The sequence below is a fragment of the Pelophylax lessonae genome (genome assembly GCF_965119305.1).
Source record: "Pelophylax lessonae genome assembly, chromosome: 12".
Classification (NCBI taxonomy): Eukaryota; Metazoa; Chordata; class Amphibia; order Anura; family Ranidae; genus Pelophylax; species Pelophylax lessonae.
The window spans coordinates 197938161-197950427 of record NC_138779.1 but is presented as its reverse complement, the minus strand read 5'-3'; the positions used below and the strand labels follow the sequence as shown (position 1 = coordinate 197950427).

The 12267-nt window shown below is 43.3% G+C and overlaps 1 protein-coding gene across 2 annotated transcripts in view; it reads right to left on the bottom strand.

Annotated features, from left to right (window-relative positions):
• Nucleotides 1-5407: 5407 nt before the first annotated feature.
• XRCC1 (X-ray repair cross complementing 1) overlaps nt 5408-12267 on the bottom strand; it is a 47995-nt gene continuing 41135 nt past the window's right edge. For both annotated transcript variants that reach the window (XM_082273104.1, XM_082273105.1), the window contains exons 15-18: nt 10391-10527; nt 8050-8140; nt 7859-7934; nt 5408-5880 (exon numbers count right to left, since the gene is read on the bottom strand). In XM_082273104.1, coding sequence (XP_082129230.1) covers nt 5767-5880; nt 7859-7934; nt 8050-8140; nt 10391-10527 — 418 coding nt within the window. In that variant the 3' untranslated portion in view covers nt 5408-5766. The remainder of the gene's footprint in view (nt 5881-7858; nt 7935-8049; nt 8141-10390; nt 10528-12267) is intronic.

Genomic DNA, 12267 nt, shown 5'->3' with positions numbered 1-12267 from the left:
GGTGCAGGGAGGTATTGACTGAGGGGACAGCCCCTAGGGGTGTGTCTATGCTAAAAGCTTTTGTTATTAACAATTCTTGTTGCCTAGCTACTCCTGCGGAGCAAAGGTCAATACCCATTGGTGAAGACTTGGGAAGGGGCGGCGACTGTCGGGAGGACTCAGAGAAAGGAATTTTACGGTAAGATTTTACAAAAATTCCGTTTTTTTTTGCGCTATAAACAAAAAAAGAGCAACAATTTTGAAAAAATATTTTTCACATTTTTTTATATGAAATTTTCAAAAAAAAAAAAAAGTAGAAATCAAAATTTTTTAACATTTTAGGCCAATTTGTTTTTTGCTACATATTTTTGGTAAAAAAAAAAAAAAAAAAAAAAAAAATCGCAATAAGCTTATTTTGATTGGTTTGCGCAAAAGTTATTGCTTTTACTAACTACGGGGAAGTTTTATGTCATTCTTGTTTTTTTGTTTTTTTTTAGTAATGGCGGCGATCTGCGATTTTTTTTTTCAGGACTGCGAAATGACACTGGCAGGGAAGGGGTTAACTTTATTGTAATCAAGGGGTTAAGTGCGTCCCTAGGGGCGTGATTCTAACGGTGGGGGGGCGTGGCTAGTGATGTAATCACAGAGACATACGATCCTACATAGCAGGATCACATAGCCTCTGTGCTTACATCAGGGAGAATGACAGACGGTTGTGTTTACATCAGCCGTCTGTCTTTCTCCCTCTGCTGCGGGAGATCGCTAGCTTCCCAGGGAACGAGCGGGGGCGGGAGCGTGTACACCAGCCATTTGATGACGTAAGGGAAAACTGATAGAGCCTTGAAGAGGGAACTCTGGTGGGGTCCCTGAAGTAAGGGGGGACTCTGATGGGGACCATGGTGTAAGGGGGAACTGACAGGGCCTTGAAGTAAAGGGAGAATGCTGGTGAAGTCCCTGAAGTGAGGGGGGAAGCTGATGAAGACCCTGATATAAGGGGGACTTTGATGAGTATCCTGATGTAAGGGGGAACTGATAGAGCCTTGAATAGGGAACTCTGGTGGGGTCCATGAAGGGGGGACTCTGATGGGGACCATGATGTAATGAGGGGCTTTTATGGGGATCCTGACGTAAGGGTGAACTGATAGGGCCTTGAAGTAAATGGAGAACGCTGGTGGGGTCCCTGAAGTGAGGGGGGACTCTGATGGGGACCATGATGTAAGGAGGGGCTTTTATGGGGATCCTGATGTAAGGGTGAACTGATAGGGCCTTGAAGTAAATGGAGAACGCTGGTGGGGTCCCTGAAGTGAGGGGGGAAGCTGATAAGGACCCTGATAATAGGGGGGACATTGATGAGGACCCTGATGTAAGGGGGAACTGATAGAGCCTTGAAGAGGGAACTCTGGTGGGGTCCCTGAAGTAAGGGGGGACTCTGATGGGGACCATGATGTAAGGAGGGACTTTTATGGGGACCATGATGTAAGGGGGAACTGATAGAGCCTTGAAGTAAAGGGGGAACGGAATGCTGGTGGGGTTCCTGAAGTGAGGGGGAAGCTGATGAGAACCCTAATGTAAGGGGGAACTGATAGGGCCTTGTAGTAAAGGGGGCACTCTGGTGGCGGCCCTGAAGTGAGGAGGGAACCTGATGTAGGGGGGACTTTGATGGGAACCCTCCACTCAAGTGAATAAGGCTGTGCCGCATCTGTGTGCAATAAATGCAATCATGACAACATAGTGTCGGGAGGAAGCAACATATTACCCTCAAAGCCGCCTGTCAACCATTCCCAAAAATCAAACCCCTGCAAATTACATCATCATAAACCAGGGTTTCAAACAAACACTGCAGAATAAACAGACAAAAGGATATTTATTTTTACAGTCTACAAATTCGTTTTTTACAGATTAAAAATATTATTTTGCTACATATCAAACTCACAAACAGAACTGGAAACACTATCAAACCTTCACACATAGAAGAGAGGATTACACACAAATGCAGTTTTTTTTCTAATACGTACAACCGCCTATACAATTATAGATCCGGATCTGTGGTATCTCGGCCTCTGTGGAGGGAGACAAATTGGGGACAAATCAATGAACCAGTCAATCCACTAGGATTTAGTGATGTCACTGAGATAGGAAGCAACGGGTCCCACTCATTACTTCCTGTTGTCTGGCTGTATTCTGACAAACTATATTGGAAACTAAAAGTGGAAGAATCTGATTGGTTTATATAAGCAGCAAAAACCTTTGTCAGATACTTATGGAGATGATTATACGGTTTTGGTGGGACCAGGGCTGAATCTAATGGGGTCAAGATTGCTATTGAAAATAAGAACTTGGTTTTTCATAGCTACTCTCAATCTATCCAAAAAAAAAAAAAAAATATATATATATATATATATATACCTTTTTTTTTTTTTTTTTGGATAGATTGAGAGTAGCTATAAAAACAGAGTTCTTATTTTCAATAGCAATCTATATATATATATATATCTATATATATATCTATCAGGTATCAAGTGGGGGTACCTGAACATACCTGCATGGTCCTACCATTAGAGCTTTGTTGTTGCAGTGTGGTGACATACTTTACTGTGATGTGATGTCATTCATTCTTACTCTGGAGGTGAGAATAAGTAGCACTAAAACTCTAGAATTTCTTTATTGGTGTTCCTATCTAATGTCTGGATTCAGGGCTGTGGTTTCTACACACCAAAGGATCTCCACAGTTTCCTTAGTTTGTGATGGAACTTAAGAGATCTAAGATTAAAGCACCACACCACAGGTAATAGTCTAAATCAGGGATTCCCAAACTATGTCCCTGCAGCTGTTGCAGAACTACACATCCCATGAGGCATTGTAAAACTCTGACATTCACATACATGACTAGGCATGATGGGAATTGTAGTTCCTGAACAACTGCACGGCCGTAGTTTGGGAATTCCTGGTCTAAATAAAAGTGCAAAAGAAGTTGATACAGCGATACCTATAAGTGATCAAGTGTCGGGGTGAAAATGTATGTAAACTTCATAAAATAAACTCCACAAAAAAGGAAGTGACACCAATGAAATATAATAAAATAAACTAAGTGCAGTACACGTATCAATCCAATCGGATCGGTTGGATCTTACTGTGTGTGGTAAACTTGCGGCCGCTCCAGCAGACGTCCTCTGATGAAACGCGTAGGGTGGAGTCCATTGTGTCATAACGTCACATCCGGTTTCGGACTATCCAGCCGTGGAACGCGGAAGCTTCCCGGCGAACGCTCTACACTGATCCAAGGCAGCCTCACCGTGAGTCACTACTATTTTCTCTATTGTGCATAAATATATACTGCATCATGGGGCTCCCCTCTCTTTCTTTTATGTGAAACCGCCAGCCTGTGCCTGCTGGGCCGAGTAGAGGAACCCCCGGGATATACACATAACCTGCCTACCACGCTAACAGGTTCTATATTTGGTGCGACACCTAGGGGCCACACGGGTGACTGCAACCTTTTACCTACCATTGGGAATTGCCTTATACTTTCACCACTATATCACCAGGAATTCCCCTTTTGGACACTATTTTGTTTACAATAACCAGACACTATTTATTAACTTCTGCACTGCAAATAATAGTATTGGAATAAATTCATCACTTACTTTGGAATTTGTTTATTTATTTGCACATTAGCACCTTTCGCACAAGTTTACCACACACAGTAAGATCCAACCGATCCGATTGATACGTGTTTTATTATATTTCATTGGTGTCACTTCCTTTTTTGTGGAGTTTATTTTATGAAGTTTACATACATTTTCACCCCGACACTTGATCACTTATAGGTAGCGCCGTATCAACTTCTTTTGCACTCTTATTTGACTTTAACCCCTCGGGGTTTGGTTGTTGGCTGCTTACACCTATTATTCATTCACTTTCACCGCACACTCCATAGCGCTGGTCACCTCTATTTTTTCCTCCTGGTCTAAATATATACTTATTTAAATACAAGATCAAGGTATTTCCAATGCAATGCAGCTCTACATGATTCTTGCATTGAAATAAATGTATAGCTTAGAACTAGTTTAAATATATATATATATATATATATATATATATATATATATATATATATATATATATATATATATATTCCATACCTGGCGATCCCTATGGAAGCAGAAAGTCACTGCAGTGGCTTCCGCTACTAGTTATCCTTGCGGTCTTCCAGGTCCCATGCCAAGCGGCTGCCCTGCTGCAAAGTAACCGCAAAGGGGTCGCTCGCTTGGCATGGGCACCATTCAGAGAATGCAAAGTGTTTTCTGGTTGGAGAAGATGGAGAGGCGGGGTGGTGATGCCACAAATTCCACCTCCTGGAGGTGGCTTTTCTCGATATGGGTCTTCTTAAAAGTGAGCCTTCCAAGGTAAACAGACCCTGACCCCCCCACCACCCCCAAAAACACAAATGGCTCTCTAAAGCCATTTGTAAACATACCAACACCCCCTCCCTCTTCTGCTCCTATGACACCTCTCCAAAAGAATACAACAGATCTGTCTTGTATCTGCTTATGAGTCTTTTAAAGCACAGTCAAAATTTTTGAGCCCCGATAAAAGGGGAACACGTTTGGTCCCCCCGCAACTTGTTGCTTGTTGTATATGATCATTTAATGAACAATTAAAGTGGGAAACAACTTCCTTGTATGATTTTTATCTATAGGTAAGCCTATATCAAAGGCTTACCTATAGGTACAGTAAATATCTCCCAAACTTGCATCGTTTAAAAGATATTTACTTTATATGCAGCCGGTGACGTCATATCTGTGCTGTAAACAGTGATAACCATATGTATGACGTCATCACCAGCTCGGCCATTCATATCGCCGAAGCCCACGAAACCGGAAGACTGGGTAAAGATGGAAGTGCCTTCAGCAGTCACAGCGCACCACTGGAGGGCTTCGCTTTCCGGTAAGTCTGTCATAATGTGCTAGTATGTGATGCACACTAGCACATTATGACCTAAACTGCCCCGTGCCTATTTTTTTATGTGGTTTACTACCACTTTACAGCATTCTGAACTCTCACTATTGGGTCGGTGCAAGTGTTGTATGTACATACATTGAGTTACTTTTCCGGGTACCCAACAATGGGGAGCCTTGTTCCACGTGAGCAGCCTCACCACTGTAAGTCCTTTTGTGTTCTGGAACAAATAGGTGTTGAAGGGCCTCTCAGATATAGGTCTATGCAGGAATAAAGCTGAGAGGAGCAGTGGGGTCAGTCTTGCACTGTCGGAGCTTACTCATGAATGAGAACGTTTGTGCGCGTGAAGAAGCGTCCAACTTGCAGCATCATCATCATGCACATGTAACTAGAGGGGGAAGATGCAGAGGGCTGACAACAGCAGCAATATACCATTGTTGGCCCGGAACCGGAGTATTGAAAACAATACTCGGAGTTCACAAGAGCAACAGGTAAGTTGAAAATATAATAACCGGTTTGGAGGTACTGCATGATATGAAAGTGGATCATTATAGGACACACGGGGTGATTCTCATTTTTGACTGGAATTCCATTTTAAATAAAGAGAAAAAACAAAACAAACTGAGGCATGTACACCATACATACTGCACTCATTCAATAGACACAAACCACTGCTCACTTATGGGTAAAGGAAGGATCACGCTTGTCCGTTAGGTGTTGAGTTAGCAGGACACGGTTTAGCTTGGGTGACCTACAATTGACCATAAAGTACGGTGTACCGTCAATACCACACGGCGAACTTATATCTATACAAAAGCTCCACATTCGCTATGCCTGTGGCACCACAACATATGGCTGGTGGGGGACACATTTCAGTCGCTCATTGCAGGTGTAGATCCAGCGTGGACGGACAAATGACAAATTACAGTTATCATTGAGAGCCTGCCAAGGAAGAAGAAGAGGTTAGTGAAAGCCATTACTGAGCATTCTAAATGACACTAACATACTAGGGGTGCACCGGATACCGGTTCTTTTTTTTTACCAGCGAGTACGAGTATTGATACTTGTGCTCAAGTATTTGCCAATCCCAATTAGCGATACCTTTGCGGGGCAATTTGAGCCCATACAAATCGAATAGGCTCAAATCGCCCTGCAAAGAATCGCTTGTGATTTGAATAGGAATGTGGCGTCAAACCACGCCTCCTTCATCAGCCTTCTGATTGGCCTCAGCATCCTGGACATTTGACAGCTCTTTTGACAGTTTGAATCTACCCGTCCCGTGGCCTGCCTGGATTCCTGCTTCGGCTTCACAGCACTTTCTCCAGCGGTTCTAGTGGGGACTGAACTCTGGACTGGGGTCTCCACACTGAGCTTGTTACCAGCGATGTCTGAGTGCAATACAGGCGGTCCCCGGGTTACAAACAAGATCGGGTCTGTAGGTTTGTTCTTAAAGAGGAAGTAAACCCTCCTCTGCAACTTTTTACTATAGGTAAGCCTATGATAAGGTTTACCTATAGGTACTGTAAATATCTCCTAAACATGCACCGTTTAGGAGATATTTGCTTAAATGCAACCAGTGACATCACTGGCACGTGCGCTCTGATGAAACGGCCGCTGGTGCCGTTCCTTCAGAGCCCCGTGCCGTGACTGTCGGCGCATGCGCGGGAGTGACGTAATCGTGGGTCCGGCCAATCAGATGGCCGGATGCCGCGATCCCGGAAGATGGGCGACATATTCAGTACAGGTAAGCGGGCGGCACGGCGGGGGCTTCGTTCTAAGGTAAGTATTTCATAATGAGCTAGTATGCGATGCATACTAGCTCATTATGTGTTTCTCTTTCAGGTTGGAAAAAAAAATAATAATTTTAATGAGTTTACAACCTCTTTAAGTCAAATTTGTTTGTAAGTCAGAACAGGTACATTTTTTAAGTTTGGCTTCAGCCAAAAGAATCATTTTTACGTTTTTTGGATAGCATAGAAAAGGGATAACACCCCTGTACCATTTTTTTTTTTTTGCTGTCTGTGCCCCTATTCAGGAGATTTCACCTCACTTTCTGTCCCTATGACAATTGGATTTTGAAAATTTTGGGTTGTTGTGGAAACAAGGATTAGTGATAAAGTTTCAGTGGAGACACCTTTTTCCCATGAGAACTCTTCCAGGAGTGAATTTCCCTTCCTAGGGGGATATTTCTCCTCACTTCCTGTTGTCTCTCTGCGTTTGGATGTAGGAGTCGTTTTTAAGTTGGATGTTTGTTAACAGCGGAACCGCCTGTACGGTTTCATTTTAACCCTTTATCAAATTCACATTGCTACACTATTGGCGCCTTGGCGCCTCTCACCCTCCCCCCCCCCCCTCCTCTCTTGCAGTGCGGGAAACCGCATGTGATCTGGACAGGAATGGCACTAGATTTCTGTTCAAATCACATGCGCTACTTTGGAGTGCAATTTGAGCCTTTTCATTCAGTATGGGCTCAAATCACACCGCAAAGGTATAGATTTCCGGTATCAAAATGTTTGCACGAGTACAAGTGCAAATGCTTAGTGTATCAGCACAGATATCGGAGCAACCCTACAACAAAAGTTTGCCTGTTCCATGAATGGGTGTCACTGCAGGCGGGGACCACAGAGATGCACATTTGTACAGTGGGAGTGAGCTCTAAAGCATGTGTCAGTGCAGAGGAAGCGAGCACAGAGGCAGGTGTTGGTGCAGTGGTGAGAGCAAAGAGGTAGGATGGGGGTCAGGCACAGCGGTGAGTGTTAAGGTTTGTGTGCAGGTGTAGTGTGGAAGTAAATAAGGATGGGGATCAGCTGCGGTGGTGAGACTGCAGAGAAAGGGGTTTGGCATGAAGGTGAAGTGTTGAGGAGGTTTCAGATTTTAGCATTCTAAATGACATGATGACACAGTATGTAGAAAGACTCACATCTTCAAAGCTGTCGTCCCATTCCTGAGCCGTTATCACATACTGGACCTTGTCGTTCATATATTCCTCCAGTTCTCTGTACAGACAATATGGCACAAATGGGATTAAAGGAAGGCCACATGTATTAACCATGAATGCTATCTAGGTGGCAATTAGGAGCTTTAATAATACTTATTTAAATGAACACTTACCCATTAAAAGCCACAATGTACCGCTGGAGCGTCCTACGCTCAGGTGGAGGAAATTCTCCATATAAGAAAAAACGTTTACCAGCAAACAGATCTGTATTACAAAAGAAAAAAAGGTGGAAATTAAAAAAAAAAAGAAAAATTGGTGACCTCCCAGTGTTACAGCAAGGAGGGGTCAGAACACTAAAACAGAATCCAGCCTTTTTTTTAACATAGGGCAGGGGGGGGATTAAAAATAAGAATTTATGGATGAAGTTCACCTATTAAAAAAAACCCATAAAACCCATTTGCAGGAAAAAAAATGTGCATTTACTTTCTTTTGTTTTTTAGGAGCCTGGAAAGCAATTAGTGAACGCCCGATATCGTTTTTTTGTTGCTGAAACCGATATTTTGGTCATCGCATACCGGTATTGGCCGATATTTTCACACATTAAAAAAAAATGTTTTTTTATTTTTTTACAAGTACTGTTGTGGAGGGATCTGGGGGGTCTAAAAGACACCCGATCAGAGCAAAATGCGGCTTTGATCGGGTCTTCTCTTCAATGGCCGTGCAGACTGGTTGCCCGGGTCTCCCGATGGGACAGGAGACCAGGGCCGGCAGTGGGAGGGATGTCCCCTCCCACTCCTTGCAATGACAGCCGAGCGGCTTCTCCGCCCCATCGGTTGTCATTACAAGACAGCCAACCGTCAGCTATGGACACCGGTACCGGAGTGATGCCTCTAGCTGCAGGCATCACTCCGGTACAAACACTTTCCCGAAATATCGGTAACCTCAGGGGCCGAATCCGATATATCGGGAAAAGTGCATATCGGTCGATCCCTAAAAGCAATGCACCCGCGATCAGCAGATTGCTGGTGCGATGCAGGTCTTTAGCAGTCTGTCAGTGAGACAGGAAGAATCAATGAACTACCACAGCACTCAACAGCACCGTGGTAGTTCACTGATAACTACAAGTCTAAAACCCCAAAGACTGTCAGTACTTGTAATTCATATGATTGCAGCCATGTGGGCGGAGCAGCGCACAGCCGCACTTTTCAAAAAGAGACCGCTGGTACGGGGAACTTCTTTTCCTACTGCTGTCACAGAGAAGGCACGGATCACCAAGCCTCTGCAGGAGCGGGAACACGTTACATGATCCACCCTAAAAACAGGTGCAACGTGTAACATGTTCCCGAAGCTGAACTTATTCTTTAATTTAAAAAAAAAAAAATGGACTTGTACTTTAAAGCTGAACTTCAGAAAAAGACACAAACGAATGCAGCTCTGTATTTATAAAAGTGGAACTAAAGCCCCGCTGTAAAAAAAGACAGCAAATAGGCAGGGTTTATTTTTGCAGAAGAGACATGCCATCTTCTGCAATAAATTGCCTCTGCTTGCCTGCTCGCCATCTTCTCCAGAACTGTAAACTGTAGCCTACAACGCCAGGCCAGTCTCCGAGTGCTGGGGAGATGGCCTCCTGCAGGGAAAGGAGTGACGTCAGCTACTGCCGGCCAATTAAGAGGCCCGAAGACTGGCTCACAGAAGAAGATGCCAGCGTAGGACCGTTGGGTAGGTAAGAATGGAAACTTTAGTTCCGCTTTAATAAACCATTAGATGTATTTTTTTTTTTTTTTTTGATTCAAGCAGTGTGTTCCTCAATTTGACTTTGCATCAGCTTCTTGTTGTCCCCTGAACAGCAGATATTGGACTTGGAGAAGGAGGGGCAGAAATCAAACCAATACAGATGTTGTGAATTGCAAATGTGCTGACAAGGAAAGTGCTTATGGGAGGAGGGAGTAGAGAGATGAGCCCATCAGACTGCTGCTGCTCATTCACTGTCCAGTCAGCAGGCTGGGGGGAAGAGAGGGGACACCACTGCATTCATTTACTGTAAGCAGTGTCATCTACCAGGCTGTGCTGTGCGAGGTCTTCATGTAAATCTCAGAACTAGATGGACAGAAATACAAATGCTTTGGCAGGTAAAGATCTCTCATATATGTATTTCGACTGTTTAGCGCAGGGGTCTTAAAACTATGGCCCTCCAGTTGTTCAGGAACTACAATTCCCATCATGCCTAGTCATGTCTGTGAATGTCAGAGTTTTACAATGCCTCATGGGATGTGTAGTTCCGCAACAGCTGGAGGGCCGTAGTTTGAGGATCACTGGTTTAGCGCATTGCCAAGAGTTCAGCTTTAAATTACAAAATGGGTAATGCTGCATTTATATTTGGTAAATCAATTTTAACATAATTGAGGTTACTCTTACCAATAGAAAACATGTCTGTGTTTCAGGAATTTGTTTTTAACTGTGAAGAGAATGAATATGTAGTGTAGTCAGTTACTTGTCCCTATATGCTGCACCAACCTGGAAGATCCGGAATGGGCAGGTCCACTTCTGGCTCCTCCTCCACATCCGTGTTCTCATCCGTAGACCCAGCATATGGATCGTCCTCTTCTGGAGCCGAGCTCTTCTTTTCTCTCTTAACCTTCTCCTCCTCCATCCTGAATGTAATCAGACATTACAGGTGGGTGAGACAAAACACTATCTCCAGGATGCCATACTATGGCGCCTTTCACACAGGCTTTACCAATAGGTCCGCCTGTCGGTTTTTGCAGCAGACCCGATTGGAAGCTCAATGCAGGTCTATGGGCAGACAGATGTCCATTTACCTCGGAGTCAACCTCAGGGAGTCTTACAAAGTTAGTCAGGTTGCAAAAAAAGACACAAGTCCATCTGGCTCAACCAATAAAAACAAAAAACAGTAAAGAAAACCCAACCATACAATCCCATATGCACAATCCTATAACCGGTTGATCCAGAGGAAGGCGAAAAACCCCAGCAAAGCATGATCCAATTTACTACAGCAGGGGAAAAAAATGTCTTACCGAACCCCCGAGAGGCAATCAGATATTCCCTGGATCAACTTTACCTATAATTATTAGTACCTAGTTGTATTATGTACACCTAGGAAAGAATCCAGGCCTTTTTAAAGCTACTGAGCTGGCCAGAACCACCTCTGGAGGGAGTCTATTCCACATTTTCACAGCTCTTACGGTGAAGAAACCTTTCCGTATTTGGAGATGAAACCTCTTTTCCTCTAGGCGTAAAGAGTGCCCCCTTGTCCTCTGTGATGACCTTAAAGTGAATAACTCAACGCAAAGTTCACTATATGGACCCCTTATGTATTTGTACACGGTGATCATATCCCTCCCTTAATCTCCTCTTCTCAAGAGAGAATAAATTCAGTTCCTCTAATCTTTTCTCATAGCTGAGCTTCTCCATGCCTCTTAAGCTGGATATACACTATACAACTTTTGTTGGTAGATTTCCATTAGATTTACCTTCATGTAGTGCAAGGGCCTGCCTGACTGCATACAAATTTGAAAGTGTTTAGGTCTGACCTCATATTATATGGTTTTGGTAAGTCTGAAGGAAAAAAATCTAAAGAAAATTGTATAGTGTGTATCCAGCTTTTGTCTTTCCGAAAAAAAATGGAAAAGGACCTCTTCTGTTTTTCCAGACCCAAACGTGATGGATTGGAGGCAGCCTGATGTAAACAGATACATTTACGTTGGCCATAGTTCACTGCCAAAATGTGGACAAAAAACTGAACAGGAACGGATGTCGCAAAACTGACATCCTGTCCTGTTCTGCTCTGATTCCCCACTGGATGAAGCAGAGCGCCCCCATGTGAAAGAATCCTATACAGAACAATTGTCACCTCCCGCTGTCCTCCCCCAATAATTTTGGCTATTATCAGGTCCTTCATTTACCCAATAGGATACCTGGTGGTTACTTTGTAGGACAAGACAGTTAAATATGTGTGAAAGTTGCGCTGTCCTTTTAAATGTCGATCGAAAAAGACAACCACCATAAAGACATTCGTCAAACTGCAAAAATATGTGAAAATGCAACGTTGTCCAATAATTGCTCAACTTTATAAAAATTCCATGTGACGTAAAAAAAATAAAAAAATCTATGTATATCAAAAAATGTCACGTGGAATTTATACAAGGTGGGGCAAGTAGTGCACAACATTTTAACATCTTTTCGCACTTTGATTAAAGTCTTTATGGTGATTCAATCATTCACAATCTTTTTTGGTTGACTTTTAAATTTTCATCTAGTCTGTATCAGTTTCTGTATTATGGACAGTTACTGCTGTCCTTTGTATTTATTTTTTTAATTTGTTACACTAACTTATAGTTTATGCCACAGTCCACACATATGCGGTGCAGGAA